The 25232-nt window shown below is 44.1% G+C and overlaps 1 protein-coding gene across 2 annotated transcripts; it reads left to right on the plus strand.

Moving 5' to 3' along the window:
• The first annotated feature begins 522 nt into the window (after positions 1-522).
• Positions 523-23972, plus strand: sgms1a (sphingomyelin synthase 1a). 2 transcript variants are annotated; one of them, XM_056435835.1, is made up of 6 exons: positions 523-861; positions 16684-17513; positions 17621-17738; positions 18559-18712; positions 20341-20507; positions 23660-23972. In XM_056435835.1, exons 2-6 carry the CDS (start codon positions 16903-16905, stop codon positions 23744-23746), a joined length of 1137 nt encoding a protein of 378 aa, XP_056291810.1. In that variant the 5' UTR covers positions 523-861; positions 16684-16902; the 3' UTR covers positions 23747-23972. The 2 variants fall into 2 exon arrangements, with proteins under 2 accessions (XP_056291810.1, XP_056291809.1); XM_056435834.1 differs by lacking the exon at positions 23660-23972 and adding an exon at positions 21312-23627 and having other exon boundaries at positions 528-861.
• The last annotated feature ends 1260 nt before the right edge of the window (positions 23973-25232 follow it).

Here is a 25232-nt window from a genome sequence, read left to right on the forward strand (position 1 = left end):
ATCTATCAGACTATGCAAAAGAGATTGGTCAACTTAATGATCCTGTTTTATCACTATAGGCTGATCAGTGATCAGTTTCTATGTTCTACTATTCTCGACCCTATAGTGAAATTATTGTCGGCCTACAGGTGTGCAACAGTTTGCTCTTTTATGCTGTTAAAAATTATGTTTTTTTAATAATATAATATTGCTGCCCGACCCATTGTATGACCCATTTTTCCATTATTTCTCATGAATTTATATAATAATATATAATATAAGAAAATATACAGTGTATTCTGATCTAATGAACTAAATACTAAAATGTAAACCTGCTTCTGATTTCAGAATGCTAATCTCTCCATGTATTATTGTTTGATAGCTTTATTTTCAGAGCATACATTTTATTAAAATAGTGTGTGTGCTCAGACCTTCACGATGGCTTTAAATGAGCGAGTGGGAAGGGCTCGCGCTCATCCAACGCTGCATTTTCTTCGTACGTGTTACTGTTGCTGCATTCAAATGCTTCCCCTGTGCCACAACTTCAAACCTCGCATGTCTAAATAGCTTGTTGGCTCTTTATTTACCCAAATAAAGACAAATGCACATGCTACGAGATGTATTGTTGACAATGGGGTTATTTTGTTTGCGTTGTTGCGGACCCATGCCAACTTTATTCATACCTCCACTTCGGCATCAACCCACATTTCTGATGGCCGTGAAGGCAGCACGGGTGACGGCGTGAAGGGAACTCCCAGCTTATCGAGTCCCAAACCGCCTACCCATGAAACACCGGATAAAACCACAGAGGGATTTTACACCAGAGTGCGCCGATAACACCACGATTTTTAAAGAGAAGTCCTGAAACATTTCGACGGACAGGTAATAATTACACGACACAAATGGGTGTTACTCTTTTGTCGAAAGGAGAGCTATACGTCTGCTCAGCCCCGTGTGAGGTAGCGTTAGGTAAGGAAACTGTTAGTTCATGTATTATGCTGCACCGCAAACCGGGTTCAACGCCGTTGTATCGTGTTTTCGAATCGCGCCGTTCGACAGACGTAGTATTAAAGTGACCGAATGGAACGTTCGCCGACGTTCTCTGTCCTCGAGTTGAAACATTGTATCAGTTGACAAGACACCATCTCCCGTTATTGGGAGGTGAATCCAACGTGATTGGCAGAGGAGGAGCTGAGCTCGCGCTAAGTTGATTTTAACCGGATCAAAATGTTGTTTGTTATTATTTATGTTACAAATATATATCTAGTTTTTTTTTTTAAATTAGTCTTGGAACATCATGTACCTTAGCTCACCGTTACCCCCCCAAATATCGCTCTTGAAATCCAAGAGCACGGCTGTGTTTTAGCTGACGAGCTAGCTCTCTAAAACACCGAAGACGCCAGTTTACTCATCTATTTTTAGGCGGGCAGACTAAACTCCCTTAAACCACACGGAACAGCGGCACCCCCCCGGTGCGAATCAAGGGAACCAGTGTTTGCAGCATGTAAAAAATAAATAAAAAAGCCACCGGTGTCAGCCATGGTTTTGACGTGACACTACCTCGCAGCTGTGCCTAACTGACGTTACATTAGCAGCCAATCGACTAAATGATTCCCAGCTGCGCTCTCTGGACGCGTTCACCCAGATTAACAGTCAACATATGTGTGTGTGTGTGTGTGTGTGTGTGTGTGTGTGTGTGTGTGTGTGTGTGTGTGTGCGGCGCCCCTCTGAGGGTCGCGGTTCTCGGTGGGTTTTGAGTCGTCTGACGTTTTTTGTCCGAGAAAATTGCGGAACGGGTGACCTGCTTTCCCCCCCCCCCCCCCAAACTCTTATTAACACCTCCCCTCGGCCCTTTACGGGGAAAACGTGATCACGTATGTTTGAACAGTTGCGTCGTTGAAAAAAAGAAAAGAAAAAAAGAAACTACAAATGGCGATGTGTGACTGCTCTGATCCACTCGGGCCACAGTAAATCTACCCGGACAGACGGATGGGGCCAACAGAGACATTGACTGGAATAAACAGCGGGATGTCTGTGCAGCGGAACTGGTGAGAAAACAACTTTTCACAGACGCAAACAGTATGACTGCAGTCAGTGTCAACGGGGCAGAATGCAACAGTGAGTCAATGGGGCTTATTGTCCCCAATGCATCCAGCCCGGTTGCTGAGGAAGCCTCATTGCCAAAGCAAAGCATGTCAGACCATCAACAAGTGGAAACAAGGAGTATTCTGTAGGCTAAGCGATGACTCATCTGTGGGAAACCGTCTAAATTCATGGCCAAACGTATTGGCCAACATTGGCTCAAATTACCAACTTCCTCTGGGGAGGAGAGGGGTATTACTCGTGTATTTAGAGAAGAGGCATACTTTTTTGTCAGGTGTTTTTCATAACATCTCTTGTTTTTATTTGGTAACAAATGATAAATATGCACTTTATGTGTACGCGTGCATTTTGTGTGTGTCTCTCTGTGTGTGTGTGTGCATGTTCGGGTGCTCTCGCATCTCACTCACATGTCTGTACTTCTGCCAATTTTGAGGAAGGCCATACATTTCACTCAGAGGTTTCCATTGTCACAAGTCAGTGTAAGTGTTGTATGGTCCAAAAAAAGAAAACAAAGAATGAAATTAACAACGGGAAACAAATGTGCCGCCATGGCGATGTGCCAAGGCTGTATCCCTCTTCATCCAGTTGACACATAGTTTTCATGTAGTGATGATAAAGGAGGTTAACACTCAGGGACCACTTTAATTGGTACAGTCTTATGCTATCTAATACAACATCACGGCTGTCTTTATAAAGTTGATCATATATATTTTTCAATTTTATGTTTATTACGAGGTCACAGATGAATGTGTCGTTGTACTAGACTCCATTATATTAGAACATGGGGTATTGGAGACGCCTCAGTATTATGTAGAAGTGTACGACATTGCCACTAACTATGACCGTAACGCTCAAACATGTAATATAATTCAAATGAATATCCCCTCCTAAATGTAATATAACCACCTGTATTTAGCTTCTGGGTACATTTTAAGTCGAGGCAACATATTCCATACAACGTTTTCAACTCCGAGCCGATGTCTCTTTGCCTGGCAAACCCTGAAAATATCATTTTTCTCCCCTCCAAAACTTTTCCCAGTGAATTTAATATGTTGGTTGATATTAATAAAGTGTGTAGACCCTTGTAATATGCACCCAATTAAGTATTTTTAAATCATTATATATCGGTTCATTTTAAAAGAAGTTGCAAAACCGCATCAGATGCATAATGGAAGTGCCGTGTGGTCTTTGGATGTCTCGACACTTGAACTGCTTGAAAACAATTACACATTCGCAAATGTGTCTGCTTCACTCCCGCGTCCTTGAGCCTCTCCTCAAACCACAGCTTTGGTCTCACGCTGTTAGCCGTCGGCCTCTGCCTGATTGTTGTCCTCGGAGTGAACGGTGCTGCGATGTGAGTGCCGGACAATGGCCATCGATGATTTGATTTCCCTCGTCGGTTTTCCTCCAGAGAGACGACACGCGCTGGGTTCAATCTCGTTTCTGCCGTAATTGGAATTCATTGAGTTGTAATGCTCCTCGCATGATGTCCCAGTTTTCCTGTGGCGTACAAATGCCTTTTGGAAATCTAGGCTAGTAGAACCTCCATGTAGCCTATTTTGTGTACTTCAGAAAATAAATCCTCTCACGGTGACATTTTAGTCCTTGCAGGACATGAGGGTGTTTTTTTTTAAGTGGTCTCCTATCTTCTGACTTTGCAGGGCTTTGTTTGAATGAATGAAAGAGCCAACCAGACTTGGACAGATTTGACAACTGGAAAGGATGTGTATTTAAAATGACAAGATCATCCAGGTATACATGACTGATGCATGTGGCTGAGGCACATGTTTCCACTAAGTGTGAGTATTAGTCAGGAATGTTACGGCGTTCTGTTTCTGTGTTATTGTCCAGCCCGCTCCCACCTGAGCTGGGTGTCCCGCTGGCTTGACTCGTGTCATCCGTCCTCCTGCATTCCTCTCATGTGACTTGAGTTTCTCCGGTGTTTGGTATCCATCATGCTACCCCAGTGTGACGTCATCGGTGATTACCGAGGAAGCCGTAGACCGGTTCCTGCCCTAGTTTGTGCATGTTTTGGCCTGATTTCTAAAATGCAACATGATGCTATGTTGAGGATGGCTGGTTTTGAATGTGGCCGATTGCAGGCCCGTGTCATTCTGAGCTCACAATTGTGTGTGTTCAAAGTGTGCGTGTGAAAGTCACTAATTATCAAGCGGGACCAAACAAATCTGCTGGAGGGATGGTTGTATTTCGATATCCTTTACTTGCCGTCGCCACGGCAGCGTGCAACTCCACTCCCCTCATTGTGTGTTAATGTTCTGACGTTCCTCACTTAAGTCGACGCATCTTGTTTCGTTATGATTATCGGTGACTGTACAAGATAATGTTCAGTCTAACCTTCTTTTTTCTAAGCCTGGTTTCTGTTTCATAGTTGGATAACGCGACAGTTTCCACATCGTTTAGACGCCACATTTGAAACCAAATGGAGAGGATGAACCACGAGCTCACGGTGGGGGAGCGTGGTCCTCAAAGAGGGACGACGGATGGCGTCTTTGTGGAAAATTGCGCAAGACAAACTGTTTGCTGTGCAAGCACCTGCTCTCGAATTGCAACATATGACAGATGCCAACACACAGTCTTTCTATGCGTTTTGTTGTTGATGTAGCCAGGCCGCATGCAGGTGGCTGAGAGTTCACCCTTCGGCGCGCTAATGGGTGATTTGCACCGAGGCGGTTGCCTGGGACAACGGCCTCCTGATGCATCCCACTCTCACGCACTCGTTCCCTCTGGATCAACACGGTCGTTGTTGTCGCCGTGTTTAAAAGTGAAATAATGAAATGAAAAATGCAGTTGGGGAAATGGCATCTTTCTGCTCGAACATGCAAAGTCATGACCCGTCTTAAGCCGTTGGTCTTGTTGACAGACCTTTTAGTCGATGCATGAAAAGATGGGCTAAATGCTCCGCTTCACACGCTCTTCTAGATCTCCTTTCTGATGCGTCTGCACCGCCTGGAGTTGAACTCGAGTGGCGTCGGTCCTCTGGGCGCGTCGGGGCCCGACGTCCTAATCAGCGACTCCTAAAGCCACAGGTGGTTCTCTCATTAGCCGATGTCACCACCCAGCCCACTGGTTGTACCCGTTGAGCGCCGCTCCCCCAAGACTTCTCCAACCACCCTCCGGGCCGTGCGGCCTCTCTCATCCTCACCGTCGGCTCTGTTGTCGAACCAAATGTAGAAATAATGTTGTTGTGTCATTGCAGGGTTGCCATAGTCTTGATGATTAATCTCATATCAAAGATGGGTGGCATGGTCAGGGCTCCAGACTAACTTTTGTAACTAGGAGCACAGTGGCCCCTAACTTAAAATTTTAGGGGCGCAAGCAGAAAATTTAGGGGCGCACACTATAAATCGACTTTCAAAGTTTTCCCATCATTTTTACTGTATTACTGATAAATAATTTGACAATATACAATCTTATGCCTGTTTGCCTTCATGAACTGCAAAACATTCACAACAGAGAACTCTTCAGAAGTTACTGTATTGAGTTTGAACATATTTTAAGAGAAAACATACCTTGAGCATGTGCATGTTGCACTTCGATGTGGCCAATCAAAACATTTGTTGGTTTCTAGAGATGCACCGATCAGGTTTTTGGTGCTGATCACCGATCACTGAAATCAGTATCTGCCGATCCGATAATACCGATCACGGTGTTGATTGAAGCATTTTATTTATTGTGTAGCATTATTGCTATGAGGACTATGAGGAAATACATATATAAAGCAACTCAAACATGAAAGAAATTACCGATTTCTTTAAACATTTAGAACTTTTACTTTGAAAAATGTCCTAATTGATACATAAAAATGGTTTGATTGCTATTGTAGGGGATTTCAGTTATGTATGGAACACGTCTGCATCATTCATTTCCTGGAACTCTTGGGGAAATCTATATACAGGACTTTTCTTAACATACAAAAGTCAGACTTATTTTTATAAACTCTTCCTTGGTACAGTAACAATGTTTTAATGTTAGCATAATTTAAGCCAAATCTCAGAAACGATCTCTAAAGATACAAAATCAGTTCATTGTTTACTTTTATATGTTCGTGTATGATTTGTCGACATCTTATTTTGATAAACGGATGTTGTTTCACGTGGTTCTTTCCGCTAACTTTGCAAAACCGGATGTTGTCACATAAATCCTTCCGCTAACTTTATCAAAACCCTCGCGCGCTCCCGATCGAATGCGTTTACCATGAGCATCAGTCTATAGGGGCAGACATGTGAGAGTCGGCTGAGTCGACCCAGAGATTCAATTCAAGGGACGGGGACGCCGCTCGGTGGTGAGGATCCCCTCTGACCTCTCACTCTGCGGCCCTCGCAGGGCGCATCGTCTCCATTGCGATGCGCCTCTTTTCACACATTAGCCTATAACCGTGGTCATCCCACAGTCAGCAACAAAAATATTTAATAACAAAAAATATATAATCTGCTAATTTACTGGTCGCGCATGCGCGAGTTGATGAAAAATGTACTCGCACTGTCTAATTTTAGGCGCAAAATGCGACCATGTGGTCGCAGTCTGGAGCCCTGATGGTAGACCTTTTTTCTTATCTGCGTTTTCCTCGCGTTAATATCTATGGACATATCAGCACTGTGGTTTCCTAACGTGGTGGAACAGGAAAACGTTTCAATGTTTTCTCTACTTTAACTCATTTAGAGAGGAACGATGAGGGAATCAAGGTACTTATGTACTTGTTTTAAATTTTAAAAAACTGACTGGAATTAATATGGCAAATCTTAATACAAATATTATTGCATTTAATTTTTTCTAAGTTGGGAACGGTACAAAAAAAAGATACCGTACGGTCGAAATGTGCTTTAGTTTGTGTATAAACAATAGAGGCGATAACATGACCCCAGTCTATCAGACTGGGGTCATGTTATCGCAGTTCAGCGACAATTGAATGTGTCCACACTGGAAACATTTAAATTATAATCATTAAAACATGTTTTATCTTCAACCTCCCACGACAACTGTCGTCTAGTTTTCTGACTAAATTACAAGTGAATATTCCTGGGCAGTAGTGGGAGGATGTTATGTAATGCATGTTTTGAGCTTCAGGTGTCGGCTGTGATGACGAGCAGATTGATTATTCCCTGACACAAATGAATATCAGAACTTGTTGCTTGTGATCCTGCGTCTCAATATATATACGAAGTTTAGGCCGTCGTCAGATCTCAGTATTCCATTCCTAATTTGTCATACTTTTGATACTATCAAGACCTCTTTTAATAAATGAATATATTAATAAAGGACTGACCTGAAATTTCTTGGAAATGGAATCATTTTCATTTAATATTGGTGTATGACTGTGCAGTCGGAAGAAGCTTGTTGTCTCCAATGAAACGCTGTTTCATTGTTGTTGTTGTGAGCGTGGCAACGTGCCAGATGTATTGATTAGTTGCAGAAGTGCACTGTTTTCTGAACTGAAGAGTAATCTGTTGCTCAAGGAAGCTGTAGAGTACACACATTATTTCTTGACTGTGGAAAACTAAGACTAGAAGCAGAAATGTGAGTGTAGTCGTAGTTTACAAATGTAAAATTGATGCCTGTGCTAAATCTAATGCACTTTTAGAGGCAATGCTGCAATGCAGGACCCATCGGTTCTAATGTGGATGTTTGTCTTGAGGGATCCAAAGCTATGTTCTCTTCAATCTAAAGTGTTCTTGTTTTCACCGCATCATAATCGTACAGGCGATGCAATGATGTAATGTGATGGATTTGATATTTATTGCCTCCTGTAAACTAAACCTGTGTAGGAGACAAGCAGAGCACTTGGACAGAAACACAGTTTTTGGTTGAACTAATTTACTAATAATATTTACGTATTTGTAAGTGGAAAGATTTATGATAAAAAACTACTTTTCTTTCATTGCTTGATATGTCCTGATGGTCAACTAATAACAAATATTTGGGTCAAAACCGTGGCACGAAAAACTGAACCTATCTGCATGGTGTGTAAGTGGAGATGTTGACCCTTTAATCTATAAAATGCTGCACATTCCAAGCATGTTATTCCGCCCTTCTGTGTTCACCGAAGCCAAACGCTGTTTAATTTAGTCCGTCCTTCCCAATAGTTCAAAGAAGACGGGGATACGTGCTGCCGGTCGCTGAGCATCATAAAAGTGCGTGACTAAAATGTGCTGTATGAGTGCCACCACAGATTTACTCAAGGTTCGTACGGTCATGGAAAACCTGGAAAAGTCATGGAATTTTAAAATGGTCATTTCCAGGCCTGGAAAAGTCATGGAAAAAACTTAAATCATAAAAGTTTTGGAAAAGTCATGGAAATTAGTTGTAATCACGTGTTCATTTACGGCGAGTTTGAAATAATTAATATGTTTTTTTAAAGAAAGACGCTCAAAATGTAAGCCGGCGTACGCTCTCGATACGCAACATTTTCTAAATTGTTCATGTTTATACCGAGAGTTCAGTTTGGTCATGGAAATTTGGTTTAAAGTCCTGGAAATCCATTGGTCAACATGTGTAAGAACCCTGTTTACTCCTTATAGTCTAGTCTAGAAAGTAGTTTAGCAGGAGCTACAGACCCATTCAATATAAAGTGTTGCTTAAGTTAATTCATTTAACAATAGAACTGAACTGCTCTGCAAGCCTGAACATACATAGTTCATGTTTAACCCCAGTCGGCATAACCAGGCCGGTCCAGTTGTGTAAATATCGGCCTTGCATTGTCTGCCTATGGCTGTTTGAACTGTCGGTGTACAGGTGGAAGTGTATTGTTCACCTGTCGCCAGTTTCTCCTCATACGTTGTGTACAAACCCAGTAAAGGGATACTTCTCTTTCAAAAAGCTGCATTCAAACTAAGGCAAAAAGACAACACCCTTGGGGCGTGAGGGAGGGAGAGGGCAAACATAGCATTTACAAATATCATCTTTGTTTGGCTTTTATGTCACTGACATTGCTGGTTGAGCGATGTGATGTATTCTCTGTTCAAATATTTAGTTATGTTTGTGTAAAAGCATCACATGCACATATCCGGTTTAAATGTAGACGGGGACAGATTGCTGTCTTCTTATATATTTTCTTATTTTTAGATTTTAAAATGAAACATTTAAAGCCCGACCTGCCTGAGTTTGGCCAATTCCAATGTTCTATCTAAGAAAACTAATTATGGGCACTTTGAATAGCCTATAATGGTGTGAGAACATCGCCTTCAAACGATTGTATCCGTTCTGGTTTCTCACCAAAACTACATTTTAAAAGATTACACATGCGATTACTTTGAGCAGCGTGCTAATAACTGTCTCATTAAGTCAGTTGTTCCTCCATTTTTTTATTGTCGCTTCTCTACGGCAGTGTTTTTCAACCTTTTTCTTTTGAGCCGCGTCACATTTGTTCCTATAAAAACATCCCGCGGCACACCCAACAACCAAAAGACTTGCATCATGTCCCATTGTAGCATAATGCAGCATATGCCCACAATTTAAGTCTCTTGACGTGTTGCTGCTTCCTCGCCGTGAAACCTGGGCCTGTTGGGATGAACACGTCTGATATCCGGGCAGAAACTGAAGAAAGCAAAACTATTTTTCGCGTCGCCCAAAAGAGTTTACTCGCTCGACCGTTCGCCGTGTTCTCGCCATGAGACGCTCCGCGAGGGGCGGGGCTTATCTCTGTGTCTGGTCTCCGTAAAGACCGTTATCATTTCCTTCATCCACCAGAATAACTAACCACTAGTTCTGCTTTATATTTGTCGTGGACGTCCCACACACTAACGCCCTCGTGTTTGGGTTGATGACATCACCCGTAGGCTCACTCAGCTCGGTCACTTTCACCGATGAAGTTCCCGTTATGTCTGAAAGACTTCCGCTTCCAGCGCTACGAGAGCGGAACACGAGAGCCGATTGGCCCGAGTTGCGAGATGACCGCCTCAAAGTGGAAATATTTCAACTCGGGGCGAAAATTGTGCCGCTGAAATCGTAAATATCGCGTCTATCGCAGCCACAAGCGTCTGTACGTTGACTTTTCATGGGATTCGGTCGCTCGAAAAAATAGTTTTGCTTTTGGTGTGATCGCACCTCAAGTGTCTCACACAGTGCAGCAGTGTTGACGTCTCCTTGCCTTTTCCGGGTGAGGGGGAACACGTCAAGATTGGCACTTTCAACATATTGTTGCCAGAGGTGCACTTTTTTCCCCCCATTTTATTGAGTCTGAGCTCGTGAGCAGCTTTTCATCTCGGCCTCGTGTTCAGTTCATTCAGGCGCTGAAATCTATCCGCCATGTAAACCAGCCCTGCACACCGCTCACCACTGGCGAGCAACTTTGCATCATCGCACCTCACATCAGTGTAAAACACTGAGTTCCTCCCGCAGCTCAAACACTCAGCCAACCATCGGACTTCTGTGCGGAGCAATCGGGCTTCATGCTCGGCTCCCATCTCCTCACATTAAGATGCAAATAAGCTGCTTTTCAGAGGTCTTCTCAAAGCGAACCATGCGCACGACATCAGTCAACACAGGAGCTCGGTCTTTGGCAACGAGAAGGAAACCATCTGGGTGTTTCGCTTTCACTTTGCTCACGGCGTTTTGTCTGTGATGTCGGCTTGCTTGGGACCGTGGCACTGTCTGCCAGCTTTCCCTCCCACACCAAGCACAACGGGATCGGTGCAGTCGGATCTCCGGTGAAAGTGAATCCAAAGGAAAGCAAACTTTCACTGTACTGCCTACTGCCACCCACTGGCATGGAAGAGCATTTAACCAACAGCTCCGCCACTATATCGCAGGCTCAGACGCTCAACAATAGCACATTATTTGCGGTAACTAAATAATATTTTGTGTGACCAATAACTGAAATTGGACTCTACGGATTATTTTGGGCTTGAAGTTGTGACGGTGCGAGTTTTAGAACAACCCACGATCCTTCGTGCAGAATGCGGCCTCCAAGCGGACACTATGAGCAGAACGACCACGCGTCCATTTGGGAGTAGAACACAAAATAAGGCTGTAAATCTGACCGCTCAGCCACGGGTTGAGGCAATCAGCGGACAAGCGTCGGGTTTAGAGAGGCGGTCAGATGACCGTGCATCTCTAGTGAAACGCAACATGAGCTGTCAATTTGGGGAAGATTCCGTGAAACCACATACAGGTCTGTTTCTGGGAAACCATTAATGATTATGTTTCGCAATTAATTGTCTATTAAATAATTAGAAATATATGTCTCCGCCCATTTTGATGTCTTTAAACTCATTGATTTGTTTGAGCAACAGTCCAAATCTCTTTTAAATTTTTTTTTAAATTGTCTTTAATACTATGGTTGAACCACAACTCTCATATCACATCAAGCACATGTTGCTAAAAACACACGATGATTGACCCGGTCAGTGCATTTGTCAGATTGTGTCCAAAGTGACAAAATAGATACCGTTCATATCTTTATGCTGTTGGCGGTTGTAACTTAGTTAAACATTTTTTTTTTAAATCCGTATTTTTTTCTGATTTGCTCACATTTCTTGATTTGTTTTCATATCTTGAAATCTCTTGAGGATCAAATGTATGTCATCATCCAGAAGTGCGTATGTCTGTTCCTCCCCTCACGAGGTCAATGCTGTTGAGCCGATAAAAGATAGTTTAGGAACACATGACATTAAGTTGTGCAGCACGGGTTCCCTTTTTATTCTGATATTCGTATCGTGCCTTTCAAAAAGCTTCAGTTGTAGCCTAACCGGTTTCTTTAGACAAATAAACTCTCCAGATTACATCCCGGCTGCTATTGACACGCGTCAACGTTTAGTTCTTGCATGTGTTTAGGATGCTTGCAGCAGCAGAGGCGGTTTGTTTTTAATGCTGGTCCGTGGTCTCACGTCGCACTTCACTTTCCTCATGTCCGCACCGCTCCTGGTGGCCGAGAGGTCGGCTACAGACGATGTGTTTGTGTTTGTCGGCTTGACATCGCTCCTCGCCAGGAGGGATCTCTTCTGGCGATGTCACATGTTCTGCCAGCCAACCCTCTCCCGCTTGGTGATGAAAGACGTGCCACATAAAAGAGAAGTGAAGTGGCAGTAATGTAGTTTAATTATAAATCGGTCTTACTGACTTTTTGCCCCACCAGACCAGTATCTCCACCACGGAGCGATACTCAAACACAACCGACATTAGTAGAAGATTCAGATATTATTTCATCACTATCATTTGACATTCACCGATGTGCCTGTTCCCTCTCCGCTCTTTCTCTGCCGTTGTCACATTTACTAAAGCTTGGGAGAGAAACGAGGCTTTTATGGTCTAAAATGTTCCCGTCTCTAAACTGACGACATCTCAGGGCTCTCTCAAAGCGGCGCTTCCTTTCTGCAGTCCTCTACCCTTTAACAATAGCGTTCCGAAGATTTTCTTTTCCTTTCTCCTCCCGGTTCAGTCGAGTCCGATTCTTTCCCCACTGAGCAATAAACTGATCCATAGACCAAAGGTCCTGAGCACACCGCTGAGTCAGTGACAGCTAATCTCTGCTCTCTTTGTCCATTTCCTTTCCACTGAATACTGCTCTCCCTCGCACTCCTGACCCTCCGTTACGGTCCGCAGCTGGACGCCACGTGGCTGAGCTGTTGCGTAAGGACTCCCCCGCTGTGCTGTTTGAATGTGATCCGCATGTTTATTTTTACTCTCGGTCAGATCGTTCTCCAGACGTCTGCGGGAATAAATCCGATGCCCGGTTTCGCCCAGAGCTGTAGAAGACGCAGCTGGTGGCCCTTTCATCCGGCTCTGTTCTGCTGGCCCAAGTGAACGCCTGCTGGCTGATTGCCCACTTAACAGGGGTGTGGCTGTGTCAGTGCTCTCACACACACACACACACACATCCTGTATACATTTTGGGTTTTATTGCGATGTCATTTCCGGTGATGACGCACACATGGACTATGGACGTTGGTTTCGATGATGTCATGTTTCGCTGGGTTGCTCCGTGACACGGCCCGACTCTAAATAACAGGCAAAGGAAAGGGTGGAGCGTCAGCGGGGGTCGAGTCCGGCGACCTGAGACGACCCCCGTCTGTCAATCAACGTTCAAATTGACCTTAATTGTGCACAAATCGTCTCGCGCCGAGGAAACGGAAATCCGTGTCTCGTAGAAGCCAAGAAGTAGTTTAAAGTGACCTCCACTCTGAGTCACCAGCTCCTCCTTGCAGTCCGGTCCCCTCCCATCCTCTCTCCTTCCTCGTATCCACGCAGCAGAGCGGCACTGGCCTCCAGTTGGACCTCAGCTCGCACTCCCCCGAACACGAGCGGGGCCGCCCGGCGCCCGCCACCGACATCGCGGTCTATAAACTCAACGCGTGATACGCAGCAGATGTGAGCTCATCCCCTTGTTGAGTTTAAACTTTGGCTGTTACTCGAAGCGCATATGGAAAACCAAGTCGAGTTCAGAATTAATCTGGGAAGGAACTGGTCGGATAGTATTTTATATTTACAGTTTTGTCTTCTTTTTTTTTAACCGATAAAGTAACCCGAGTTCCGTGGCCAGTTGACTCTGATACACGTTCAAACTAGTGATGAGCTGTGACTTATTAGCTGTTCTGCAAATACAATGAATGATTCATCACTGACTGTTTTACTTTTTCTTCTCATCTGTCACTTTCCCGTGCCTTCGATTAAAACGGCGCAGCAGTTCACGCTCACTGTTTTATGAGTAGATGGATATTTGTTTGTGAGCCCTTTCAGAAACTCGCCCGTCCCAAACCGCAAATGTCAGATACATTAACAACGGGTCAACGTTGCAAGAGACCAGGGCCCTATTTCTCGTACGTGGTTCAACAAAGTCGATTAAATGTATTATTATCCCGCCTAAATTAACGAGATGATTGACATCAGGCTCTCTCGGTTTCTCAAAGGCTGATCCGCCCAGAAACTCGTTAATTGGAACCAGACGTCAGTTTTCAGGATAAATGCGCGTGCTCGTCCGACTACAAAAGGGGGAAGTGTCGATCACCGGAACCATGATTTTCTAACGGCACAAAGTCAAATAAACTCCAAGGAAGAGCCTCTTTTTTCTCGGCTGAAGGCATATGATGAATTCCAGACCATAATCGGGGAACATCTAACACCGCTGTGAGGGCGAGACAAGAAGCATGGCCACCTCTCAGACACGTTAAATGAGTAATGCTGCGTTCACATGAATATTCACAACACTTTACTCTCGTGAGTTTACTCTCCCGACAATGTGTGGTTCATTCATTAAATTCATTCACTTTGTTTTCGCTGTAGAGGGGGCGTGGCTTATCTCTGGAAACAGTTATACTTTTTATGGAAAAAATAATCACTATTTTTGCTTTATTATTGTTGTGGAACTTCCACAAACGTCGGCACATCAAATGCCCTCTAGATAGATAGATAGATATATACTTTATTAATCCCCAAGGGGAAATTTGTCGTGACAGTAGCAGCAACACACAAGAATAAAAACAAAACACAAAATATAAGAAACAGGGATGAAAGATATAGAAGTATACAAGTAAAATAAGTAAAATACAAAACAAAATATATATGTAAATATACAACACACATGCATACACAACACACAACAACACTGACAAATCAAATACAAAAATATTAAATATAGACAGAGTGCAAAAGCAAAGTGTGTGTATGAGTGCAGAGCAAATGAAATGTGTGTGTATGTGTGTAGTGCAAACAAATGAGATGTGTGAAGTGCAGATCAACATAGTGTAAGTATTCAGTTATTGTTGTAGTTATTGCACTATGATCTGGCAAGAGGTGATCTGTTATAGAGCCTCATAGCCGCCGGCAGGAATGTTCTCCTGTATCTGTCCTTGTGGCAGCGGAGCGTGAGGAGACGTCTGGAGAAAGTCCTCCTCTGTCCCTGTAGGAGGTGGTGGAGAGGGTGGTCCGGGTTGTCAACGTCCTCCTCTCCACCACCTGTTCCAGGTGCTCCAGCTGGCAGCCGATGATGGAGCCAGCCTTCCTAACCAGTTTGTTGAGACGGCTGGTGTCACCGGCTCCGATGCTGCTCCCCCAGCAGACAATGGCAAAGTGCAGCACACTGGCCACAACCGACTGGTAGAATAACTCCAGCATCTTGCTGCACACGTTGAAGGATCGAAGCTTTCTCAGGAAAAAGAGTCGACTCATCCCCTTCTTGTACACAGCGTTGATGTTGGCCTTCCAGTTCAGTCGGCTGTCGATGGAGACGCCCAGGTACTTGTACTCCTCCACCATGTCCACGTCATTACCAGCGCGCCGAGCTCAGCCGTCTTATTCGGCGTTATGATCGACGGTACCGAGGGTTTGTATCTCCTCGTTTTAGCCCTCCGCTTGACACCCGATCTGCAGCCGCGAGCCCTTCTCCGTAGCTCCAGAGGGATCACAGGTCTTTCTCCAGGCAGAAGCAGCGGCCTGCACAGCGTGATCAACTGAGCGCGCGAGTAGACGACGGTCCCCGTCATTGTTTTGCTGTGGCTCTCCGATACTCACGACAAAGTGAACAAAAGCCACAGTAGAAGTTACGAAAAAAGTAGTTATGGTCCAGTGTCCGACCGTAACTAAGACAAACGTGAAAGAAAAGAAAAAGAAAGAAAGGAAAAGTGCAAAAAAAGACAATAAAATAAAAGCAAAACGCCACTACTGAAACAAGCAGCCGTTGGCACGGCGCCATTTTCACATAGTTTCATTACAATAGTATGTATATATATATTGTGTGTCTATATATGTATATATATATATTGTGTGTGTATATGTGTATATTATATATATATAAATAAACATCACTCGTAGGCTCACGCAGCTCAGTAACTTTCACCAACTACGTCTGAATAACTGGATGAAAATCCTCTTTATTCTCGTCCATTCGTCTGTGCATTCATGGATCTACTCGACGTGTTTGGTGTGAACGCAGCACAAGTGTTGGGACATTTTTTTAAATGTCTGGCTCAAGAAGTTCTGTAAATAAATGATTCCTTGTGGGCAGAATGGATAGCGCTCTTTTAGGACGTCATCACGACGTCATGAGAACTCTCTCCCTATAAAACTCTAATCTAACTAATCTCGCTGCTTCTATTTTCTTCCCGGGGCGTGGCCAGCTGATCCAGCTCGACTGAATGAGCCGGAGCAGGGTCACATTTTTGGATGTGTTGCTATGGTGATTTTTCCAAACTTGCTTCGTGGAACCAAAAAGTCTTGTGTAACCTCATCCTGACAATTCACCAGGTACGAGAAAATAGGGCCCAGTTTAGAACCTCATTACAGGGCTCTACATATCATAAAGTCACAAGGGGCAGCATCCTCACGCACAAAAGGTCAGTCATGTTTGTTTCTCAATACAATACTAGTGGGCAGGAAATCATTTGTACGGTTTGGAGGATTGGCAACCAATACCTAATAATCGTGGTCTTAAACCCAAACCTCAAGCTCAACAGTCCCACTGCATACAGTTGGGTTTCAAAGCAAAAACAAATAAAGTAAAAGCTAACCCCTCGCGGTGTTGCCGCAATGTATGACAACATCTCCCCTTCGTGAGGGTCAGAGAGGAGGCCGACCGATGGAGAAGAGACCTCGTACCGGCGCTGTGGTGAAAGCTTTCGAGTGACTCGCGTCATTTTATTTCTCTTTAAACAGGGGTGCGGTGCCTGTGGGGACGAGGAGACGAAGGCCAAAGGAGGCCGCCGTGCCGACAGCCGGGTCCCATCCCTCCAGGAGGAGACTGGGCTCCTCTTGCAAGAAACACCATGCGCCAGAATCGGAGAGGACTCTCCACCGCCCCGTAGACGGCCCAAACTCCTGTGAACGTTCCAGAGTGCGAGGACCCGAGCTCCCTCACATTGCCCGCCGGCCAAGATGAAGAAGGTGGCGGCGTGGTCCGCGGGGGACGTCTCCGACTGGCTGAGCAAGGAGGGGATGCCGGAGTACATCGACTCCCTCCGCCAGGCGGACGGCCCCGCCCTGCTCGGGCTCAACCAGGCCGACTTCCAGACGCCCCCCATCTCGCTGGTGTCGTCCGACGGCGGGCGGCAGCTGCTGGAGCGGCTGGAGACGCTGCACATGGAGGCCCACATGGAGGCCCACAAGAACGGCCACGCCAACGGGCACGCCGGCGGGCTCCCCAACGGGACGAGCAAGCCTCAGAGGAACGGCACGCTGGGGACGACGGCCATGATGGAGATGGTCCGCATCCCCATCCCGACGGCCGAGACGGCGTGCACCGCGTTCCCCGTGGAGTGGGGCAAGACGGGCGTCGCGTTCGCCTACGCGGTGGTGTGCTTCGTCACCACCACCGTCGTCATCTCGGTGGTTCACGAGAGGGTGCCGCCGAAGGAGCACACGCCGCCGCTGCCCGATAAGTTCTTCGACCTGTTCAACCGGGTCGAGTGGGCCTTTTCCATTTGTGAGATTAATGGCATGCTGCTGGTGGCACTCTGGCTGATACAGTGGATGCTACTCAAGCACAGGTGCGTGTGCTCCGTGTATGTACGTGGACATCGTTATTTATTCATTTAAAATGCGGCGACGTCAAACGGTTCGATTTTTGATATTTTTCTTTGTCTGTTTTTCCCAGGTCAATTATCGGCAGGCGATTCTTTTTCATTGTGGGCACCCTCTACCTGTACCGCTGTGTTACGATGTACATTACCACGCTGCCTGTTCCAGGGATGCACTTCAAATGCTCTCCCAAGGTATTATACACACACACACACACACACTTATTTCTCCCTATTGTAGGTTTTCTGTGCATGAAAGGCTTTTTTTCTTACTTGCTCTTAATGCTTCAGGCAAAAACTTCGGCACCAAAAAAAGCGATCTCTTTTGTAAGCCGAGAGCCTCTGAGTGCTCTCCACTGACCACTGACTGTAAGATATGTCCATGTCCACTTTTGTGCGAGTCAGAAGAGCTTCGAGGGCTTGCTTCCCTTTTTTAATGGGACCTGTTATTGTAATATTGCAAATGATAGTAAAGCAGGTCCATCACATTTTTATTCAAAGCCACCGTGTTCCTGTTGTGACGGCTTTTTAAATCTGGTGTTGTTCTTCATGAATCCATCCCGGTGAGAGTAGATTAGAGAATAGATGCAGTCTGTGTCATCCTTGCGTCTCTTAGCTTTTAAAATATTTGAAGTTTGGACTTTGTGCTATTTTCATAAATTATAAACTTATATTTGAGAGGAAAGAGGAAGAGACTGTTGAAACTTGAACGACATATTTCTTCCAATACATTTGTCATTTTCAAAATGAGAGCATCAGGGTACCAGGTAGCTCTGGCATGGGATCACCTCCCTGCAATGTGTGTCGCAAATGTGAGAAAATAAATCTAAAAAAAGCTGAAAGCAAGTGATTTAGATGAGAGACGTGGCCTTACAGGTAAACCCAGCCTCTAAAGCCCCGGTCTGGATTCACTCGTGTTGTTCTGCCACTCCCTCTCTCTCCTCTGCATTCTACTTAGTGCTATGAGTCATGTCACTTTTCATACTTTAGTAACGGCCGTCTGTGTTTCTTTCAGCTTCTTGGAAACTGGGAGGTACAGATGAGGAGGATAATGAAGATGATTGCCGGTGGGGGCCTCTCCATCACAGGTTCCCACACCATGTGTGGAGATTATCTGTATAGCGGCCACACCGTCATGCTGACGCTCACGTACCTCTTCATCAAGGAGTGTAAGTCCCACTGTGTCGAGACTGTCGGTTAAGTAAGAATGTACGCAGCGGTTTTTATTTTAACGGCTATTTTTATATTTACATTACATGTCATTTAAGCAGATGCTTTTATCCAAAGCGACTTACAATAAGTGCATTTAACCTAGAGTACAAACTAAGCAAAACAAGACTCCAGAAAGTAACATTTCCTCAACATAGTCGAACTACAAAAGTACCATAATAAGAGCTATTTAAGTGCCACTGAAGCGCTAATCTGTGTTTTAATCCAGATATAGTCGGAAAAGGTGTGTTTTTAGTTCCCGGCGGAAGCTGTAGAGACTTTCTGCTGGCCTGATGTCGGTGTTTACAAATGTACAGCAGATCATTTGGCCTTTTTTAAACCAGTGCACACTTCATTCCTTCACTTGAGATGTCAAAAGAAATGGTAGCCGGGCTTTTAAACCCGAAGCTTTCGAAGGCGAAGAGTAAGCAGATCGGCACTCGCAGCTGTGCCGATCCTGATTGGTTGATTCAGAAATCTGCATTAAAAGACGCATTTGTTCCATCGTGATGCTCCGTTTCATAACGGATGTTTTAGGTTCACACACCCGAACGTTTTCAGGACCATATGCATATTCCTGTCGACGCCTGGTACGGCACACTTCTCCAAATTGTATCAGGAAGCGTCGACATAAGGGAAGTGTAGAGGAAACGGTTGCGCAATCCACTTCCACAGCTGTTGGTATCCGTCTGGTACGACGCTGCGCTGGTCTGTAACCACATGTCCTGTTCATTGGGCCCTTCGTTTATCTCGGGTGTTTGGTTTGCACACCCACTTGGTTCCCCACTCAGCACCCAGGTCAGAGGTCAGAAGCATCTGAACTGCAGGGTCCAGTTGGAGACGTTGAGTTCACAGTCCTCGGCTTCATCACAGGCGACTCAAACTGTCTGTCGTTGTTGTTTGCTGCTACTGACTGGCTGCAGGCCATCAAACACAAAATGTTGTTGTATAACAACAATGACAAATCACAAGATTGGGCATTGACATTAGTTGCATGCCAATTGGACAAAAATGTTTGGACCTTTCCATGACCTTGACCTTAAATCTAATCAAATGGTCCCCGGATAATAACCAATCATCCCACCAAATTCCATGTGATTCAAGAAGATTTGACCTGTTCATGACCTTTGACCCGATCGATCCCAAAATCGAATCAACTGGAATAAACAATCATCCCAAATTGCATGCGATTCGGTACGCATACAAATAAATAAATAAATACACGAGCGATCAAACATAACCTTCCGGCATTTTCAATGCGAAGGTAACGATCAAAACATAACCTTCCGGCATTTTCAATGCGAAGGTAATAATAACCTCTTTATCCTTTTAAAATGCTTTCTCATTGCAGCAGCGACATCTAGTGGTAGCAAGGAGAACCGTTTGGTTAATATTTCTTCAGAAGAGCCTCAGGGCCCCATCTGAACTTCCGAGGCCAAATACAATGTGTTTCCACAAATCAGAAGATGGCCGCTGGCCCGAATGCCCCAATTATCTGTTATCAGGCATTTCCTTCTCGAGTTGATATTGCTGTGTTCATCTCTTGTGTATTAGTAACACTGCTGTTGTTCTGATGTTTGATTGGCAGATTCCCCCAAGCGTCTCTGGTGGTACCACTGGGTTTGCTGGAGCTTGAGCGCCGTTGGGATTTTCTGCATCCTTCTGGCCCATGACCACTACACTGTGGATGTGGTGGTTGCGTACTTCATCACTACACGCCTCTTTTGGTGGTACCACACCATGGCCAACCAGCAGGTGAGTGCAACATGCATCATTATACAGGGTTCATACGGTCATGGAAAACCTGGAAAAGTCATGGCATTTTAAAATGGTCATTTCCAGGCCTGGAAAAGTCATGGAAAAAAACTTAAATCACAAAAGGTTTGGAAAAGTCATGGAAATTTGTTATATTCACATGTTCATTTACGTCGAGTTTAAAATAATTCATATGTTTTTGAAAGGAAGACGCTCAAAAAATACGCCAAGTCCAAACAGGTGGTTTTGCACATAAAGGATAATAGTTTGATTAAAAGAATAAACATTTATATAAGTGTTTCTAAGAATAAACATGTAAAAAAATGTTTATTCTTTTAATCAAACTATTGTCTCTCATTCACTTGTTTTCATTTAAGGTATATTTATGCTTTGTAATTCTTCTTGTTTGAATACTTCATTTTCAAAAAATGTTCATGTATACACCGAGGTTTCAGTTTAGTCATGGAAATTTGGTTTAAAGTCCTGGAAATCCATCGGTCAACATGTGTACGAACCCTGATTATACCTCAGTTGGAATTTGTATTGAAGTAAAAAGCTCGGTGAAACGAGTGGACACACGGGTTTATGAACAGGAAACCTGTATTTTATGACTCCGCCCTCGTCCACTTCTGTTGGTGCGTGTAGAAAAGTCAGTGCGAAAGACTTCGGTGCACCGGAAGGACAGCTGACATCTCGTGAGAGGACGGCGGCCCCTGAATAATGCCACTGATATGACTCAGGAGGATCGAAGTGACCTGGCAGACCCCCTTCACAGTGTTTGTGTCTTCTCCCGCTTGGTTTCAGTCGCTGAAGGAGACGTCACAGAGCAACCTGTTCTCGCGCGTGTGGTGGTACAGACTGTTCCAATACTTTGAGGAGAACGTGAACGGCACGGTCCCTCGCAACTATCAGCTGCCGTTATCATGGCGATCGTTGCAGTGGACCCGCGGCGTGAAGTACAGCAAACTGGACATGCAGTGACCCCCCCTCACACACACACACACACACACACACACCCTCCTATCTCGTCGAAGCAAGCAAGAACTCTGACTTCCATCAGTGCTGTTTTTACCAGAGAGAGACGGCCCTGTGACTGTCGCGCTGTCCTTTCCCCTCCCGTAACACATCCCCGTCCAGACGGGTCGCCCTGGACCCCGCCTCGTTTCTCTGTTGTCTCCTCCCGTCTTTCTCTTCTGGTTGTAACCAACACGGAGCACTAGTCTATATTTGTTTGGTGTGATTTTCCTCGTCGTGGACCAGACAACGGTTCGTGGAGCATTTCGACAGACTTCTAAAACTCAAAGATTTCTGGCCACACGGACTCGACACTTTCTCCTCTCTGCACAAAACCATCGTTAATGTCCTCACGTTCCGGCAAAGAGTTTTAGTGCAAATACTGTCAATCATTTGATAACCAAAATGCCATGTTTCTTCGTTTAATTATTTTTTTGTAAACTGTCCTCGCTAAAAATGAGTAAAAGGTGAAAAAAAAAAATTCTTCTTTATTTTTTAGTATTGTCAAACTTTATTTTTCAAAAGTAAATGATGTCCAACTAAAGATTTTTAGATTTTTTACCTTTTTCAAGATGGATAACCGAGAGCGTAATAATCTAATGTGGTGTAACATAATTCCAGTGCCTTTCTCGCTTGATTGTCAAACAGTCCAAGTGCGACGTGTCTCGTGTCTCTCCGCTGCCGGTGTGACCGCGCCGCGGGGCGTCGTCAACGGTCTCGTTCCCATGAATGTATAAACAACGACGCCAGCCTTGCCAGAAGATTGGTTTTCACAAAAACTAAATGCAGTGAGTGTAATGTCCCGTTTTATTTATTGATGCTTTACGATGTCAGTTTGTGCTTAGTTGGATAACGTGGCTCTAGCGGGGGGGAAAAAAAGGCTGTTAATTGTTTTCCTTTTCTGTCTGAATCATTTAATTATTTCTATTAGCTAAACATCACTGCCTGATTGGAAATTGACGAAGATGTGAATCTAAGGTGCGGGGTTAAGTTGTTCCGGACCAGGACGTGTCTCTCGCTCCTCTCTCGTTCCCCACATCGAGTCCCATTTTGAAAATCGAATTCATCGTCCTTACCGGTCGTGTAACCCGTCGTGGTGGTGATGAGATCTCGAGGGGGAATATTAAATGTCAACACTCGTGTTGAGTGTAGGGAATCCCCAGAGTATTTTTGTAAAACAAAACGGAAGCTCCAGCTAAGGTTTCTGAGCGTGTGTGATGAATGTGTGTGTGTGTGTGTGTGTGTGTGTGTACTTTGTGCGGCACGTCGGGCGTCAATCAAGCGGCTACCTTCCAGTTTAAGTGCAACGCCAAAACTAGAAGTAGCAAACACTCACAATGGAACTTGTGTGGGGAAGAAGCCGAAGCGTACCGCAAAGAGCTGGTGAGATGTGACCACGTGTGCAGGATGCGATTGCTTTCCGTTAATGTGAAAATGCATCCTTATCGATAATCCTCATCATTTACATGTTGACTTGTTTTTTCGCGTTTCGTCGTGTGACTGACTGAACTGTAAAGAACGAGTTTTGCACAAGTTCATCTATAGGGAGAGATTTTTGTGGAAGCTTTGATTGAGAGAAACTGCACTAAGCTTTAGCTTATACAGATATATAATGCAGATAATGTGATTTAACGTTGTTTTTTAATGTTTATTAAAGGAGGTGAGAAAATAACATGATTTCCAATTCGTGAAGCCGAGACCTTTCAATCCCAACGGGAGACTTACTGTTTGAGACGAATGACCTGTAGCATTGTCCAGTTATTATTTCACTTCAACAGAGAACGGTTTCTCCGATTTTAAGAGCACAGCAGGTTCCTCACAATCGGCCGTATTTTGATTTGAGTTCATGTTTTAGGAGTCCAAACACAGCTCTCTAGCGTTGAGGGGTTTGGTGAGGATGGACGTTGGAGTAATGTCTGTCTTCTTGTTCAAGTGGGATTTACTTTTCAACGTTTTGTTAACCTCGAATGTTCCTTTTTCAACGTCTGTTCCTTTTTAAACTTCTCACCAACGTTGTCCCAATTTGTGTGTGTACCAGATATTTGTAAGATATGATAAAGGATTGTACTAGGGACGCTTTTGAATAAAAACTTTTACTAAGATGTCTTTTTTGTTGCCGTGGGTGTCCTTCTTTTCAGATTCATCACAATCTGTTTTCCTCGCAGCAGATGATGTTCTCGTGGCAACGCGTTGTGCCAAAGATGACGTCATGGCAGACTCGCTAACGGCCAGCAGATGGACATATTGAGTAGCATAAATAAGAGCAGGTGGCCTCTCCTTCCTGGATGTGTTATTGCGTCCTGTTTGTGTTTAAATGTGTGACATAGCTCGCTCATCCGGAGCTTCTTCAAACACCGTCAGTCTTGTAACCTCTTCTCATCCACCCGTTATGAAGTGTATGTGTGTATACATATATGTGTATATATAATATATATGTTGATCTGCACTTCACACATTTCATTTATTTACACGACACACATACACACTTTGCATTTTGCACACTGTCTATATTTTATTTAATTTGTCATTAGTATTGTGTATGCATATATGTTGTATATATACATATATATTTTATTTTATATTTTACTTTGTATACTTCTATATCTTTCATCCCTGTTATTTATATTTTATTTTTTATTCTTGTGTGTTTAGTTTATTGGTGCTGCTACTGTTACGACAAATTTCCCCTTGGGGATTAATAAAGTATATATCTATCTATATATGTGTGTGTATATATATATATACACACATGTGTGTGTGTGTGTATATATATATATATCTATATAACTAGCTATATATCTATAGCTAGCTACATATATACATATAGCTATATATCTATAGCTAGCTAGATATATTAGCTATATATATAGAAAGCTAACTAGCTATATATCTATAGCTAGCTAGTTAGATGCTAGATATATTAGCTATATATATATATAGGGAAACGCATTGTATTTATAATTGAACTCATCAGGACGGTATGGGTATATACTGGTCAGACCCCACATTACATTATGATTTAAATGTTGATAAATCCGACCAGAGAGCAGAAAAGTTAGCATCCGGTTACGAGTAGGTTTTCTGGGCTTTTAAGGCCCCGTTTACACGATGGGAAAACGCATATATTTTCATGCGTTTTGGCCTTTCATTTACACAAAAACGGAGGTTTTATCACGGAAAACGATCATTTCTAAAAACTCCGGCCAAAGTGGAGATTTCTGAAAACTCAGTTTTTGTGTTTGCGTGTGAACGAGGTCAAACGGAGTTTTAGGTTGTCAAACGTCACAGTATGAGACTAAAAATACTTCACGTCATGTGAGCGTCCTATGTTTACAGTTAGTTTGGCCGCTCCTACCAGGGTTGCCAGGTCTGTGTGTACCAGCCCAATATCAGAACTCAAAATATGCCCGTGCCAAACCATATACACTGCTTTTAAAGTGTGTGTATGTGGACGTGTCCAATGTCCATGTGTGTACGTGCTGATCTGGAGTCAGTTTGGTAGGATTTGTGTATAAATAAATTATTTCATTTAAAATATGGATTTTTATTTAAAGATATTCATGTAATTTGCATGCAAAATAGGTCTACCCGAACCAGCGGACAACAAATTCAACCCGCGGCAACACTTCAAAAGTAGCCCAATTCCGCGGGAAAACCGCGGACCTGGCAACACTGGCTCCTACGTCCAGTGTCGACTGCCTTCATTTTCGT

This window comes from Pseudoliparis swirei, chromosome 17 (assembly GCF_029220125.1).
Source record: "Pseudoliparis swirei isolate HS2019 ecotype Mariana Trench chromosome 17, NWPU_hadal_v1, whole genome shotgun sequence".
Classification (NCBI taxonomy): Eukaryota; Metazoa; Chordata; class Actinopteri; order Perciformes; family Liparidae; genus Pseudoliparis; species Pseudoliparis swirei.